Source organism: Eleginops maclovinus, chromosome 3 (assembly GCF_036324505.1).
Source record: "Eleginops maclovinus isolate JMC-PN-2008 ecotype Puerto Natales chromosome 3, JC_Emac_rtc_rv5, whole genome shotgun sequence".
Lineage (NCBI taxonomy): Eukaryota > Metazoa > Chordata > Actinopteri > Perciformes > Eleginopidae > Eleginops > Eleginops maclovinus.
Window position 1 is genome coordinate 16,947,217 of NC_086351.1, and position 18,378 is coordinate 16,965,594.

General features: G+C 39.6%; 1 protein-coding gene across 1 annotated transcript in view; it reads left to right on the plus strand.

The window, feature by feature from the left end:
- The window catches only part of grb10b (growth factor receptor-bound protein 10b), a 60,210-nt gene that overhangs the window by 1,164 nt on the left and 40,668 nt on the right, over positions 1-18,378 (plus strand). The window contains 1 exon segment of the mRNA XM_063878868.1: positions 13,050-13,175. Coding sequence (XP_063734938.1) covers positions 13,125-13,175 — 51 coding nt within the window. The 5' untranslated portion in view covers positions 13,050-13,124.

Below are 18,378 nucleotides of genomic sequence, written 5' to 3' on the forward strand. Positions count from 1 at the left end.
AAAGTATTCAGGAATCTCTTGCATACTTATTTCTCTTCAAGCTGTCACTTAGACAAATGCTGTACATGTACTCTGTAAGTGCACTATCAGTTTATTGTTTTAAGTCAAAATTAAAATGTATAGTATTTTTACCAAAACTGTGTTCAATGATGGTAACACCAATAGAAAGGGTACGTGTATGAGAGCAGGTCTGATCATTATCTGTTTCAACTTTATGTGTTAAACTCTCCACAAAGCAACCCTTCATAGATCTAAGATCTAATCCATCCTGTCTTTTAGGCATTCTTCCAAATCAATTTCTTTATTGGCTGCTTGCAGTCTCTGCAGAAAGTTGCATAACCAACCAAATTTATGATTCTGGGAACTATCGATGTTGGCCTGTTGGTTTTGAATGCAGATCAGATTTCTCATTGAAAATGTGGAGTTGCAGTTAAAGGAAACAAGTAGGGACTGATACACATGGTAAGATTTTGTAGGTAATGCATCCCAAATCTGTTCTGTCAGAGTAAACTTTCTTGGGAAATACTAGTTTAAATGCTGATATAACATTCTCTCATTAATGGTCAAAGAGTATCAGGTGGTTTTGGGTCCATGTAGGCATTAAACAAATACTGCCTTAATTACTATTGTGTTAATTAAAGCTCTGTACACCTTAATGTAACCTCATCAAAACCTTTTCTGGAGTGACTAAAGCCTAACCCACAATCTGCCTCTGCTGATATTACACTCAACTTGGCAACCTGCTCTGGAACATGTAGATACGCAAACTGCACAGCCCTCTGAATGCAGCATACAGTCTAAAACATGCTATAGTTGACTTTTCAAGCATGTCGTTTTTGACACTCCCATTCATAGCCAAAGAAGATTTCTCCTTTTCTTTACCCCTGGCCATTATTTCCTGCTTTCTTTTATTTAATTATGTTGTGGTCACATCTCTGTGCACATGGCAACCGCTCTTGCTGCGGTTTCTTTCACCCCCTCAGCACCAGTCCTGCTATTTCAAGTCTATGCTCAGTAAGCACAGGCATGACGGGGCATGAACTCTGCAAGACTACAGGCTGCCAAAGGCTGCTGACTGCACATATTGCATATAATTATACTTACAATAAGCTATACTCAACTTGCTCTAGCATACAGACTTGTGTGTTTGTATTTTGAGAAACTCCTAAAAGGCATTTGTTTCGGCTCTTTATAGTCCATTTGTTTTTTTATTTGAATTACTTTGTAGTTGGCAGTGATAACAACAGAAATGTGTTGCATAACCATAACCAAAAACCTGAGCTTCAGTTTTAAAAACAAGCCCTTTTATTGATATACAAGTGCAGATAAGATTGTATTCTTAGTTTTGCCCTTCTTGTATGCTTATACGTTCAGCTGCTATCCATGGGGAAACGGGGCAGAAGTGTCCTGTTAGCTGGTATTGGTGGTATAAGAGCTAGTGGTCGTGCTCCAGGCAGCATTCCATTGGGTCTTGCGTCAGCCAGTAGTCATTCAGCACTGGTTAGTGTAGGCTTATACCCTGTTAATACCCCCTCCCTGATGTCATGACACCATCAACCCAAGCCTGCTGGGGGGACCTCAGCACAGTTCATGTCAGTCGACTCTTTCTGCCTGGATCTAAAAGAGAAGCAACTTCAACAATGGATTCCACAAGTTAACAGTCCCTGAGACTCATATTGACATTACAGCACAATTACTGTTTTATGTCCCTGGTTTCTCCATTATAACAGCTGAGTAAACTTGTTTTGCTTTGTAAGGAGTCATTTCTAAGAATGTAAAGCTTTGCCAGATGAAAAACTTTGTGGTGTTATTCTTCCCCCTCCACCTCCATAGTGCAAATATGGACCTATACAGACTCAATTCTCACCTCTTTCCACTTGTGACCTAAGGTGCTGCAATGCTTGCTTGTCTAACCACTGAAGTGTACAGTGGGTTGGGTTTCTCACTGTCTGCTGTTGGACCAAATGTGGCTGAAACCCCCGCCTGTGTGAGAGGCAAGAATGTTGCCTTCATTCTGTAAGTAACAGAACACCTAAGGGAGCACATGCTCGTGTTGGTGCAGGTAATGTGGTGTGGACAAACAGTGGTGTGCCAGACCAAATGATCTCTTTAGCACATATGTACACATTTTTTATCCCTATCCCTGTGTCCTATTGTATCATACCAGCTGGAATCTGCAATGCAAAATCAAAACAAATCATGGTGAGTTGGCTTTGCTAGATCTGATACCATATGAATAAACACATAAGGGGCTTTTTTGCCCCCAAAGCACAGTCCTTAAACTCATTCTGATACCCTCTTACAATCGCTCACTCACTCACGTTTCCCCTTTTTTGACGTACATAATGGCATTTTTTGCCCTCTGGTTTTCTGGTATTATACTCAGACTTGGAAGCATTCAGGGCTTAATGTGGTGAACCTATGTGCTTATGAATAGGACTTTCATTAAGCCCTTCTAATTATGTTTTTTTTCCTCCACCAGCCAAGTTTGTTAGCATTCCCAAGAGTAAGTACGTAAAATAAATCCTGGTCCCCTGTACCCTCAAGTGATCACATAGAACTTCTGATACTAGTTACAAGGTATTGACTGAAAGGATGTCTTGAGCCCCAGGCGATCAATGTTTGGCAAACCACTAAAGTAAGGAGGGAAAATGCATTTTCTTATCTGCATTATTAGGTCTTCCAGTTACCTCGTTTGAATGACTAATATTGACTATTGTGACCTTCTATGGAGAGTTATTTGTTAAACGCATGGCAAGTTGGCCTTTGGCTGTAGCCTTTGCAATGTGTTGATGTTCTCTATGTCAGATTGCTGTGTTTAGCAGTAATGCAACAGTTTTGCGCATTTTACAGCATCAGTCATTAAAATACATTATGTGCTACCAACAGGTGTAGTAAAGATGGCACCATGAGAAGGCATATCCATCTAACGCGGCCCTCTGGACCACTACTTGTGCACAAGCACAATTGCTCCCAAGCTCCGTCCATTCATCTATGCCATTGCATAAGACCAGTTCTCCCAGGCAGCCCAATGAAATCCTCATCCAATTAGGCACTGTCCACTTTTCCAAAAGGCCTTTCTCCCATAGACTGGTGCTATTCAGCCTCCCCCGGCATGACATCAGGCCCTCTCTTATAGCCCCACTTTACGCTGCTGCTTTCAAATAATGAAAGCTGCCAATTAATGACTAATCAACATGTGCAACAAGCACATCCAGTGAGGAGTGACTACCATCTAATCTGCTGATTAAAACAGAATACAGAGATGCTCTGTTCAACTCTCTCTCTCCCATTTTTCAGTGCTGCATTGCTGTAGAAAGAACAGCCAGCCCCCCCCCCCCCCCCCCACACACACACACACACACCCATCTTAAACTCTTGTAACCTCATATGAGAATTTTGAAAGTTCATATCTGGAATTATTTGCAATCTTCATTTTGCAGTTGCTTGGAAGAACAATAGTTTTAAGCTGTGGTCAGGGTTGTTGGTTATTGTAAGACCTTGAAGTGCTAACAGTGAATTCAAATGATTGGACTACTGTTTTTTCTGTGATTTAAAGTTGTATGGGGACTTAATTATTTCCAGTTGTTCTTCGCTCTAATCTAATAAATGTGCATATATACATTTTAAAGGCTGCCTAGAGAGGTTAGTACTAGTGGGAGTCTGAAGGGGAATCACCAGCCCAGAGAAGCACAATACAGCAGAGCAGGCAACATCTTTCTGCCAATACCACTCCCTGTCTCATATACACCAAATAACCATAGGTTGCCGCGCTGTAGGACGTTTTGGTAACTCACAGCGTCCGGCTAAATCTCCTCACTAAAGCTGTTTGGTTAGTTTAAACATATACAGTACAATAATTGACCTCCCCTCTTGAGGGATAGGGTTACGGTCAGTACGTTCTTCAAACTCTTCACAATAACCCAGACACAGAGTTGGATATGTGCCGTTTCTTATATTGAGACGCTGTTTATGTTCTCGACTGGAGCGGTGCAGGATAAGGATGGAGGTCGGGGAGGAGAGGGAGGTAGCTATTTGGTTAAAGCGCAGCATTGGTTATCAGTGGGAATCAGTTGGACGGGATATTGATGGATGTGGTACTGGAGAGAGGGTTGTGAACCGTGTCAGGGACCTGTAGTGAAGAGAGTGAATTCAATTAGTTGTCTTTAGGCTGTTAAACCAAACTCTTACCTCATAGACACTAAAACGCTCCTTAGAGTTGTTGGGGATTGCAGAATCATGGAATAATTCCCACCACATGTATCTCTTTCACATCAAACACAGTCACGTGATCTATTGCTAACTACAGACTAATTATTGATTAGAGCATCATTCAAATTAGTTTTTTTTACAATTCATCTAGTAAAACACCATGTGATTGACCTGCTCTGTTCCATCCCTCAGCTATCCTGTATCCTCCTTTACGACTCATTTCACTTGTGATTGGTCTGTTGAGATTATAGGACAGGCTGCTCTCTTCTGGATATGGGTGTCTGACTTAAAATGTATCAAATTTAGAGCTAGAGTTGCATAGGGTCATACAAACACCAGCTGCCTGCTAAATAAAATAGCCTTCTGGCTTGTCGAGAAACATTTACCAGAAACCCCTGTGTTTAGAGTTAAAATACTTGTTTTTATAAATAGTGTCTGGGGGCTTTGGCGAAACATGGATAACGGCTGCAAATCCCGGTCGAAAAGTCACCGATGATGGATAAACACCTCGTGAACCCAACTTCCAACTATCCACACTCTAACTTTATGGGAGTCATGAAAGGTAGTACGTTTAATACTACTATAAATCATCTGCTCCCTCTTGAGTGTAACAGTGGCTCTCTTGATGCCTTTGACACAATCTGAGGAGAAGTGATGTCGAGATTGTTCCAGCTGTACTGTCTGTCTGTCTGTCTCAGTGATGCCCCGAGCTACAGTGGGATCCACAGGAGCCAACACAAATGTGGCAGGCATGAGACGTATTTAATCTTGTGCATCAGCCTCTTTATCACAGATGAAATTTCATATACTAAAATATGAAGGTGTGTTACTGATTAGTCAAAGCATTGTCTGTAAATGCACCCGGCTTCCAGTAAGCAATATGCAACCTGCCAAGGAATGAATGCGCCAAGGACAGTAACCATCTTTAGAAAAGGGACATGACCCATGATGTTATATCCACTTTACCATTATTTATTTATTTTTTATCAAGACTAATAAACATAGCCTTTAAAAAAGCAAAACATCTGTGTAAATAGATCAATAGCACAACTGTTCCTTATTAGATAGGGCAGAGAAGTTTTCCAGAGAACACAAGTGACCAGGGAGTGATCAGCCTCCCTACAGGAGCTGCTGGGATGTTGCATGTGCAGGAGCTCGCCATAATGGTCAGAAATCCTGCAGGAGCACTGTGAGATAGAAAAAGCAGAATCAGTCCAAGGGTGTAGAAGAACTAAGACGTTGGTTCCTGACATGGCCTGAGTCCTAGAAGCATGAAAAAATGCCCTTTTGACCTTATGATACCTAAGTAGGAAGCTTACAATCAGTGTGTGCTATGTATGCACAGGCACACTCACCAGTTCTGTCATATGTTCCTCGCTTTTGTTTCCACACCCTGGCTGGCTCACAAATCAATCCATTGGCGGTCTGGTTTTGCTATATTGCTCATGTTTTTTTTTTCCCCGAGTGCCCTATATGGAAGGAATGTGCTATCTGCATTCCAAAGATGACTGAGCAGAGCTGAACAGCCCGGTGTTAAGCTGTGTCCAGTCCAATCAGCTGAAGTCAAGTTGACTGGCATGAACACATTTTCAAATATATACACAGGGAGTCTAGTTGACACAGCTGCACGGATGAGATGTACAGATGCTGCCAGTGAGCACTGTTGAGTTTGGGTAGGGGCTGCATTTGGAAAACAGGATTACTTTAATCCAAATGTACAGAGAAACGTTGTTTGCTGATTTTTTTTAACAGATTTGTTATGTTTAATTGGAAAACAAATCATGCACCAGTATTTCGTTTTTTACCTTAAATCCAAAAAAAGACATAATTTCTGTCAAATTAGAATAACACTTTATTTAGAATATGCAAACTGAATATCCTGTAAACATGACCGGGTTCAAATTTGGAATATTGTCACATTTGGGCTAATAGTTAAATATTACTGTGCATGTAAACACTGAACGATAAATGCCTCATCACTCTGACTATTTTTTGCCACAAGGCTCCGTCTGGAGACACATGATACCGGTTTCCATATCAGTAAGTCCACATTAGTGGGAGGAAATGCTTCTGCAAATCTTTCCCTGCATCCGTACTTAGAGGGAGAACTCATGCTGTACATTGGAAGCCCTTTTTGGTTTTGTTGAAACACTTCTAATCCAACAAGTTACACAATAAAGACACGATAATCCAGTTTTTCTATTGTTCCAAAGAAATACTCTAGTAATAGCTTTTGCGAAGGCAGAATGGCTATCATGAATCTACATAATCCCTCAGTACCTAAGCCACAAGGCATGATTTTATTCACTGAAGTTGGTTGAAGTTTTAAAGTCAAACAACCTTTGCCTTAACATTTTACTCACTATTACACTGCACAATTTTATGTTTCTGGATGCCCGCTATAAATAACTCCCACTATTTAGAGTGTTTTCACATTTGTATATAGATATATATATATCTATATACAGTAGGGCAAAAAAGTATTTAGTCAGCCACCAATTTTGCAAGTTCTACCATTTAAAAAGATGAGAGAGGCCTGTAATTTTTATCATAGGTATACCTCAACTATGAGAGACAAAATTAGGGACAAAAAATCCAGAAAATCAAATTGTAGGATTTTTAAAGAATTTATTTTCAAATTATTCTGGAAAATAAGTATTTGGTCAATAACAAAAGTTCATCTCAATACTTTGTTATATACCCTTTGTTGGCAATGATAGAGGTCAAACCCATTGGGAGCCCATTCCTCCATGCAGATCTCCTCTAAAGCAGTGATGTTTTGGGGCTGTCGCTGGGCAACACAGGACTTTCAACTCCCTCCAAAGATTTTCTATGGGGTTGAGATCTGGAGACTGGCTAGGCCACTCCAGGACCTTGAAATGCTTCTTACGAAGCCACTCCTTCGTTGCCCTGGCGGTGTGTTTGGAATCATTGTCATGCTGAAAGACCCAGCCACGCTTCATCTTCAGTGCCGTTGCTGATGGAAGGAGGTTTTCACTCAAAATCTCACGATACATGGCCCCATTCATTCTTTCCTTTACACGGATCAGTCGTCCTGGTCCCTTTGCAGAGAAACAGCCCCAAAGCATGATGTTTCCACCCCCATGCTTCACAGTAGGTATGGTGTTCTTTGGATGCAACTCTGCATTCTTTCTCCTCCAAACACGACGAGTTGAGTTTTTACCAAAAAGTTCTATTTTGGTTTCATCTGACCATATGACATTCTCCCAATCCTCTTCTGGATCATCCAAATGCCCTCTAGCAAACTTCAGACGGGCCTGGACATGTACTGGCTTAAGCAGGGGGACACGTCTGGAACTGCAGGATTTAAGTCCCTGGCGGCGTAGTGTGTTACTGATGGTAGCCTCTGTTACTTTGGTCCCAGCTCTCTGCAGGTCATTCACTAGGTCCCCCCGTGTGGTTCTGTGATTTTTGCTCACCGTTCTTGTGATCATTTTGACCCCACGGGGTGAGATCTTGCGTGGAGCCCCAGATCGAGGGAGATTAGCAGTGGTCTTGTATGTCTTCCATTTTCTAATAATTGCTCCCACAGTTGATTTCTTCACACCAAGCTGCTTACCTATTGCAGATTCAGTTTTCCCAGCCTGGTGCAGGTCTACAATTTTGTCTCTGGTCTCCTTTGACAGCTCTTTGGTCTTGGCCATAGTGGAGTTTGGAGTATGACTGTTTGAGGTTGTGGACAGGTGTCTTTTATACTGATAACGAGTTCAAAAAGGTGCCATTAATACAGGTAACGAGTGGAGGACAGAGGAGCCTCTTAAAGAAGAAGTTACAGGTCTGTGAGAGCCAGAAATCTTGCTTGTTTGTAGGTGACCAAATACTTATTTTACCGAGGAATTCACCAATTAATTCATTAAGAATCCTACAATGTGATTTCCTGGATTTTGTTTTCTCATTTTGTCTCTCATAGTTGAAGTGTACCTATGATGAAAATTACAGGCCTCTCTCATCTTTTTAAATGGGAGAACTTGCACAATTGGTGGCTGACTAAATACTTTTAAAAAAATATATATATATATCTATATATCTATATATATAGAGATATATATATATATTTATATATATATCTCTATATATATATATATATGTATATATATATATATATATATCTCTATATATATTTATATATATATACATATGTATATATAGATAGATAGATATATTTATATATATATATATATATATTTATATATATATATATATATATATATATTTATATATATATATATACATATGTATATATAGATAGATAGATAGATATATTTATATATATATATACATATGTATATATAGATAGATAGATAGATATATTTATATATATATATATATAAATATATCTATCTATCTATTTATATATATATATGTGTATGTTTAGTGCAAACACCTCACAGAAATGTATGAGGTTGGCAGTCACCATCAGTAGACGGGTAAACAGAGAGGTAAAGAGAGAGACAGACAGACAGATGGAAATGCAACCTGAAACAGAAAGACAGGTTGACAGTTGAGACAGACAAACCAGACCAACAGGCAAGCAGATGGGTTGAGAAAATCTAACTGATGTTTTCAACTCAGAAGACACCTGTTATTTCAAGTTTGGCCTACATAAAGAACCTGCGGTCAAAAGCTTAATATTTCCATTTCCACTCTAGGTATTTTTATTGGACTCCTTGGAAAGGCTCGATGAATGTAACCTAATAATATTTTATTAAATATAGGAGGAAATTGTGTCCAAATATCTAATGCCTCAATTAAATACCATATTGAAAGCGTTTTGTTGTTGTTTCTTTTGCTTTGCCATCCCTTATCCCTTTATGGATCCTTTGCCCTGTATACACTACCCTCATGATGTTTGTTGCAAACAGACGCCTGCAGCCTGTTAAGTCCTCTTAACATCCATCTTTGGTCTGGTGAGCCGTTCAGCCAATGATACACCACCATTTTTCAGGGAAATGTTTCTACTGTTTCAATTAGGCTTTACTTTAAATAGCCCTGGGTTCTGTTGATCCCAGGCCTCGCCTTTGGCTTCCCTGCAGGGCTTATCACCCTGGGATGTTAAAGCTGGCCCCTTGAGATGTGAGCATATGTCAGCATATTAACCCCTAGACTGACTAAGCATACTGGCCCACAAAAACAGCTGCTCCACTTCGTGATACACTTGTTGATTATAGTTTCGGAGCTCAGCAAAAATACAGAGCGGTCAGGGGCTATTTTTCTTCTCCCACGTCATTTTACGTTGTGACAACCATTACAGCATGTAACACTTAGAGGTCAAGGTGTGTCATTCTCCTAACTGCAGTCAGAGTCTCACCACAATCTCCACTTGGTGACATGGTCGCCTACTGTTTTATGTATCCTACAAGTTCATATGTGCACTCCTCCTGTTACAGTTAAATGGAGCTTTTTGAATAATTCTCTTGGTGTTTATGGCTTATTGGCTCATGGGCGATATATATATATATATATATATCATGTTCTAGATTATTAAGTACAAATCTCAAACACGTCACATTGGTGTGGGCTCTTTTCTTTTTTAATTTTTTTTATTTTTCTGGGCAAACAGTGCCTTTAATAGAGAGATAGCTATGAAAGAGGGAGACATAGGGGATGACACGCAGCACATGGTCGCAAGCCTGATTCGAACCCGGGTCCCCTGCTTGGGGACCAAACCCCAGCACATGGTCCGTCAGCTCTAACAACTGAGCTATTCGACGGCCGGTGCGGGCTCTTTTCTAAGGCATAAACATTTGTTTGGTTGATCTCTGATTTTTGCAGCGGAAATAAAATGCTAATTCATCACTAGGTACCATTTTTGTTGTGTGTGTGTGTTTTGTAAGATGCACATTATCGGATTTGACATTTGAGATTACTTTTTTCTTAATTTATAGATACATATGTGTTTAGGTAATGAACTAAAACCTTTTTTAAATGGTACAAACTGCACACAAAATATTTCCCACAGCATTAGGTAAATGTCTGTAACACCATCTGTGGAGAGTATTTGCTGTAAAGTCTCAATAGGATAGTGCTGAAAAAAGATATATGATTCATGATGGGCATTCTTAAGGCTGTTGTGTTTGAAGCTGGTTTGAAGTCCACCAGCTAAACGTTTTTTCCTCATGAAGGTTTGAGCAAAAATCACTTTAATTAATCCAGATGAAGTCACCTCACTGCTGGGTACAGCCGCCATACCCCCCAAGCCCTAGTCTTTCTAGTGCGGCGACACTGTCCGGATAATTGCACTGTAAAGGTCGGAGATGCTTAGGTTTCAGTACACTGTTCAAGTGGAAGAAATTGAATCAAAGGGCTCTCAGAGGGTCTAATCCTCACAATGGAATGACTTTGATTGTGACAGGGAGCAATTAAGCATAGGTGCGTGTGTGTTTGGTCAATATATCAGTCACTGAGAGTCACTTTGGCACTAATGAGCACTTTGAAACTTGCAAGGTATTTTAATGCTGTGTGTAATGCCTGAGATTTTCCCATGTTTTATCACGCACAGATAAAGAGGAATTTAAACCACTAATGTTGAAAAGGCATATATATATATATATATATATATATATATATATATTGTAAGTGTTTACAATCTTCCTGAATTGATAAAGCATTGATGAGGCGCGACCATTATGTTTAACTTCTAATGCAGGTCATTGAAGTCTGCTGTTGTCCCTTTTGGGCAACGTCCTGACTCCTGAATATAATAGACATGAAGTTCAGCCACATCTAGTCGACCGGTGTGTGTGGCGCCTAATGAGGGGCTGCTCGGAGAGTTTAGGCGGCTGTTAATTTGTTTTGTTTTTGTTGTAAACTGTGTGTCTGTAAATAATGTGTAAATGACGAGCTGTCCATGCATGCCAGCTGACCAGGCCACACACATGGACTGACACAATAAGACACACACACACACACACACACACACACACACACACACACACACACACACACACACACACACACACACACACACACACACACACACACACACACAAATACAATAATACACAAATACACACACTCTCTTGTTAGAAGCAAGCCCTTTTAGCGGTCCCTGTAATCGTGGTGCCAAGTTCTTTGTTTAAAAAGCATTCATGGTTTGATCATTAGTTGCATGCCAAATTTTGGGCGTCCAAAAAACGTCTAAATGTTTTAGCTCTGCCACTGTTTTTTTTGTATCTTATCAGCTGACACAATTTTAGGATAACTGCTGAATTTTGGTCGTTGTGGTCAGACAGTAAGCACGGTTTGGACATCTCTCTTTTTGGTAATTCACATTAAGCGTAACTCAGACATTACAGTCAATGCTGTCATGTGTAGTTTGACTTAAAAAGATGGTTCATGATATCGGCTGTTTATATTCCTACATCCACTACAATCAGAAGGTTTTGCAGTTAATTTTTTTTTCCAGTTTACGGTGTGGTACTAGACTCTTCCAGGGGTAGGGTGGTCCAATCATTGTACACTGACAGGCCAATCAAAGACGGCAACACACACAAGTCTGTAAAGCTTCTCAATGGCCCTGAAAATCCAAAAAATAGAGCCTTTACACACCCACGTAAAGGCTCACATGCAAAGCATATGTAAACTTCCATATACATACACACACACACACTCACACACACACACACACATATTCCAACACAGTACATTTACGCAGGCAGTAGCACATGTGCAGGCAGAAATGCACATACACACACTCTGACTCCACACGGGCAGCCGCCACCACCACTAATGCAAACGTGGGATAAAATTAGCTGTCTATAAAATTGCTGGTCATATTTTTAAAACACCAACACAGGGTCATGAACTGCTGCATAAAAGACCATCATAGTGGCGAGCCCGAGCTGCTCAGCTTCAAATAACCCTGGGATCTAACTTAAGACATGGAGAGGTGCCTGCAGGGTATTTTTGGGTCTACATTTACAGGTGTTTATTCAGTGGCAGCAGTGCCAAGAGTTTAATAGGATACCCACTTTAAGAAGTTCAAATAGACTAAAGTCCATGTTGTTGCATTTGGGGTTATTTGACCCAAGGATGTCCGTGAGGGAGGCTTCATAGAGCAGAAGAACACGTTTAATGTCCCCTGAAGTACCACTTCTATCGCTGCTTTATTCATTTACAAACGCCGACCATCAAAGTATGGTGAGATAAGCGGGTTGGATCCAAGTCAGAACTGTGGAATTGATTAAGAAAACCCCAAATAACAAAACTCTCATTGAGTGAAGCATCTCTTTTTCCATTATTCCTAATAGAGCATTGCATAAGATGCGGGACTTCTTCATATTTTCTCTAAAAATGCAGCAGTAAAATGTAACCAAGCACATTAATTTAAGAACTGTTCTTGTGTACAATTTTGAGGTTCTTATCATTTATCTGAGAATGTGTGTGCTGCAATGGTAGGGCAAAGTTTGTTCAGGAGCCATTATGGTTTATCTTGACTCCATGCACTTTACCCTAGATTCGACTGGTGACCAAAAATGTTACTTTCTTTAGTTGCTTCATAAAATGGTTGGTCATGTTGCAAAGCATGTTTTTCAGATGTCTGTTACAAACTGTTCCTTTTTTTGGACAAAGGGAGGTACAAGTATCAGTCTTGATGTTGATTTTTAATAGAAGTCAATTATGTTCCTCCCTTGTTGCTCATTCATGTTGTTTACTGTGGGTCTATGTGGGCTAAGAAGTGCTCTGTGCTATATTTGTCTCAACAGAACCTAAACTCAATTTTCCCATCCTTCCTTCGTCCTTTCTCATTTGAACCTTCTCGCCTTCCTATGTAGTCTTCTGCTAACGTCCTTTTGTCTGCTCTTCTTCCTTTGCAGGTTCTGCTCCATTGATCTTGTATTGAAACTGATCCAACCAAGCAAATTGTACAAAAGAGCTGAGAAACACTAAACATGGCTGTGGCCGGATGTCCGGATTATTTCTTGCATCATCCAAATTATCAGGTAAATGCAACTTTCCTATGTAGGAATAATGTATATGCTACTTTAACAGCTCAACTTGCACAGATTAAATGTTGTCACTGTAGTCTAGAAGTGAAACACCCAAGACTAAAGTGCGAAGCCAGGCGTTGATGTCAGTATCAAGTGTGAAGCCAGATTTAGATTAGAAATAGTGCCATGGTATGCATAAATTACATTGGGTCGTGTCACTGCGTCCAATGTTGGAGTTGTTTATGCAGGGTATGGCGAACATAATTCATAAATGAGACTTCTTAGAATTTTTTTTGCTGGATGTGTTTATGCAATTGGATTTCTATCCCTCTACAAACCAGACACCTTATTATTTACCATGGGAAACTAATAATAAACCAACCAAGAAGTACTCAAAGTTCTGTATTTTTGCTTCCAAGAATTCTAGGAAGTGAGGGTAGGTTTGGATCAGGTCACTGTGGTACTTGCCAACTCCTGCCTTTCCCGTTCTCTCTTGATGAGCCCTTTAAATGTTCTTAATAGTCTAGTTGGATACTTGTTAGAGAGAGGGAAATAAAAGAATGGCCGTTGGTTACAGTTTGTCCTTTTAGTCTAGTCAACACTAAAGAGAGAGTTGGTGAATGGCAGTGATATGGTCATAACATTCCACCACTGTGAACACGTAGAGTTCACAAAGAGCTGCAGGGGGAGGGCTATAGACAAGTGTTGGTCCAACAGAGGTACAAAAGCATCTTGTGGCTGACACGCCCCCAGGTAACGGCTGCTCTTTTTTTCTATGGTCGGCCCATATACTTGCACCCATACACATACACTAGGTCCTTTTGTACTCAAGGCTATTTAATGTGTTCTCTCAATGGAAATCATATTTCATGTTCCTCGAGTACATTTTCAATAGCTTCCATATTATATTGGAATGGAAAATGAGCAATGAATAGAAGACATGCATAGAAAGGAATTAAAATAAATAAATCATATAAGCATTATTATTCTGCCAACAGTTCTATATTTCTGTCCTGGGTTTGTGCTGATTGACTGTAGCTCACATGATTGAAATGCAAAGCAATTACAAACAAATATAATGACAAGACAATCATGATAATCGGCAGCACTTGTTATGAACAGTTGTTAGCCTCGAAGTGAGAGAGAGAGAGAGATAGAGAAAGAGCAGGACAAGGTTGGGAGTAAATCAATGCAGCTTTACAATCAAAAAGGATGCCAAACATTTTTATAAAAAACCCCCAATCAGTCAATGTTGATTTTGTCACATATTAGTTGACCGTGGGACTTTTGTCCAGGCATGTGAATTGGGAGTTGTGTTAATTTGTTATCTTAAATGCAGAACTTTGTCGTTTTTTCGTTTTGGGAAGACTACATTACCAAATGATGGCTCAGTGTCATAAATATGTCCTTAAAACTTGTATAACCGCATTGGACCAAATTCTAGCCTCACTTGCTGAACTTGAAGTGAAAATATTTTGGGTCTTTTTATCTAATCTTAATTTTTTGGTTTGGATTTTCACCAACAATGTTAGGGCACTCTAAACTGTTTGTATACTGATGCACTGATTTATTACTTGGCAAGGGTACATGCGATTGGAATATTGGTTTTAGGGTTAGGTTAAGGGTAGGACTTTCACAGATCCCTCTGTAGAGCAAAGGACTTCCAAACATTTGTATTAGGGCAGTAGCACTATTAGCCCAATCAAGGTAGTCTGTTGTCTGCAGGTCAACTGGGCAACAGCTTTATACATGACTGTTTCACCTCAGAGCTAGAGGACAGAGAGTACAGTTTGCTAGACCCTCCTGGATCTCCACAGCTTAGAGAGATGGAAACGACCACTGTGTGTTTGTGGGTGTGTGTGTTATTGCCTCTTGCTTCAGCTGCAAAGATGACTCCAGACATATGTTGTTAAAACAGCATCATTTTTTAATGAGGCATACACTGACTAACAGAACATTTTAAGGACCTCACCCATCCAAAATAAAACTACAGGGGATAGGTTCTGAGTTGAAGCTGAGGTTATACCCCCTGTGATGAATCCTCATACATAATAGTATCCAAAAATAGAGAATTATAAATGTAGTGTATGTAAGCTAATGTGCTAATGTCACCAATCTCTCAAACACACCAAGCTCTCACCATGATTTGTATTTTGTTGATGCTAATGGAAATCAACTACTACAGTTGGACTATTCCACTAGTAGATGCTGCCGTAAAAATCATACAATGTGATTAGAGTGAGGAATCATTTATTTCTTTCATCTTTCCAGGTTTTTGGATTAAGCAAGTGGGGCTACAATATACAGTGTGCAATGTACATAATTTAGTTTGCTCACACACACACACACACACACACACACACACACACACACACACACACACACACACACACACACACACACACACACACACACACACACACACACACACACACACACACACACAGCTGTCTGCAAAGCATTCAGCTATAACAGATGTACCTTGACTTGGCTGAATGAGAAAACCCATTCACTGTGAAATTTCAGGGTTATAGAAGATGTTCTCTTATAGAGCTGCAGCGGCAATTCAGAACAGATTTGAGTAAAGATAACATACTGACTCAGTACGCTCAAGTGTTATATCGACACTTAATTTAGTTTCTGTTGAAGGATGTTGACCTGTGAATAGATGATGGTATGTGCAAAGCAATGCACATCGGATGTGGTATGATAGGACAGTGAGTCTCAGAATTGTAGCGGATAAAAGAACTACAGTTCCAATCATACATGCTATAATGTAAATACATGAAAAACAAACCTGGGCCCTCGTGTATAGTAAAACTTAGAGTAGAGTAAACAGTAATATGCTGTGTAAGCACAAAGAATCTCTTGTTTACCTAAAATAATATTGTCATGTATAGTTTTGTATGCCCACTAGTGTACTAGGCTTTCCAAACCCTAAGCATGATCACTGGGTAAATAAGCAGAGTCTAGCTCTTGAGCATAAGTTTTGACCTGAGATAGCAGTATTGGTTTATCTGGGGCTAAACATTAACAAGATTGTGTGGAGTTTCCCATAACCTATCCATAATTGTAGATATCACACAATTCCATTTGTTTTGCTCAAGAGTTGACTCTGCAGCTTTTACTCAGTTTGTCAACCCATTTATGTGATCCCATTAATAAAATTAATTTTTTTTTAGGCAAATGTATATCTCAATTGTTCGCTGGCTAGGCAGGATTACCAGGTTAAGAGTGATGTATTCCATAAGGATGACTTGATACACTGTTGTAACTTAATAGCTTACAGTTATAAGATTAATGATTTAATCTGTTTATTGATTTAATGCATAGAAAGCTGCTAAAGGTTGTATTACTATTTACAGTTAAAAGGAGAGTTAGAAATAATTATATTTTGTTGTATTCTATCTGATTGATATTGATTTGAGATATGTTTTCTGTTCTATTGCCTAACAAAGGGTTAAGAAACTGAACTACTAGAATGCTTAGCGACTAAAACAAGAGTTACGCGCGTTTTCCTTAGGATGAAAGTAGTGCCGCGTATACCAAAAATGACTAGCAAATACATGGAGCTGTTGATTATATGTTTGTGGTGTTTGCTGAACGTGTAATGGTCGCTACTGATTTCTCTACATAAAGAAGCCTTTGTTTTCATATCCGACGTCCTGCTGTTTATTTTGGAGGTAGTTAATCTACATACACACTGGTAGATGCTTACATGCTTGATGTATATAAATCCACGGTTATGATGTTAAATGCTGCTTAAAATAAAATGGAGGAATGTTTTATTGAATATTTTATATTTAGAAAGAAAATGTGTTTTTTCTTATTCTGCCAATGTTATGTGAATAAATGTAGAAGCCCATCGGCTCAGCTGTGCTGTGACAGCAGCTGAGTCCCACTGTGTCAACAAACAGATAAACAAAGCACTAGAGCAGACACCAGTGTGACCTCCTGATCTCATTCTGGTTCATTATGTAACAAGGGATTTCCACTTGCTGTCTAGTATTCATGTAGGTGTTACCAGGACTGTCTACAGAAAGCAAATGCTTTCAGCAAAATAATGTCCTGCTAGAACATTGAGTAAGATTTCTAAAAAGTTAGTTCTGGGTTAATCGAACCATAATGGACATTTCATGCTGTTTTTAAAATATACTTATGAATCGAGTCCAGCTGGTATTTCTTAGTTCTTAGTTAGCCCAAGTGTTGATCCATATTCAGTCCCTGGTCATTACACCTAACCTCAGTCTGACCTGTTTTAAAGGCGTAGCTTGATGCGTCTCAGCCTTTTCCTTTTAGTTTGAGCCCCGATCTCTGGACCTTTGTGTCTGTCCTGCTTTCAGTGACTTAACCTTGTCTCTGGCCCTCCACTGACCCCTTTAAAAAAGCTAAACCGTCGACCCCTCATTTAAAGTTCCTTTCAACTTCATCAATATGAAAGGGCCCTTATATACTTCTTGGCTTACCCTCCGTGCTATTTTGACCCCTGTCTAAGAACTTAAGCAACATGTGTGTGCATGTGTCTAAAATAATGAGTGTATGAGGAGAAAAAGTAAAAGGAAGTATAAAAGATGAAGCCCATCTGTGTTTTTCATTTAGCACACAATATAAGAAGACATGTTGACTTTTTTTTCACTCTGTCTTCATTGTCTCAACATTATAAGCTTCAGTAAACCTTTAGCCAATCGCAGAGTTAGCCAATGGCATGGCTGAGAATTATGCTAAATGGTCGCTATTTATAGGATTAAACCCCCAAGTTAACATTTTGTCAATTGTCCGTAGAGGCATCAAAGGCTTTTTGGGTTTTGGAATTTTTTTTGGTAAGATCCACAAAGAGGTGAAGTTGTGCTTTAAAGATTATTTTTGTCCTTTAGTGCGTGTGTGTGTGTGTTAACTCATTTACTCCCAGACATGCAAAATAGCTTCCAGTCCAGTATATGGTATGAAAGAATCCCTACATTTTTGCTCAGTGGAGCTGAACCATGACCATCCTGTCCTGAACACACACACTCACACATAGACATACTAACGGCGTACCATACCACCAACCAAACAGCGTTCCAGTGCTGTTTGGGTGGCTGGGTGCGGATCAGTCACAGTCTAGTAGCTGGACCCCCACACATTGTGTGTTGATGATGGGGTATGCTATGTCATGGGAATAAATCGGTTGATGTGGTGGTTATTTTACCTCCCTTTTTTAAATTTCAAAAGAAAG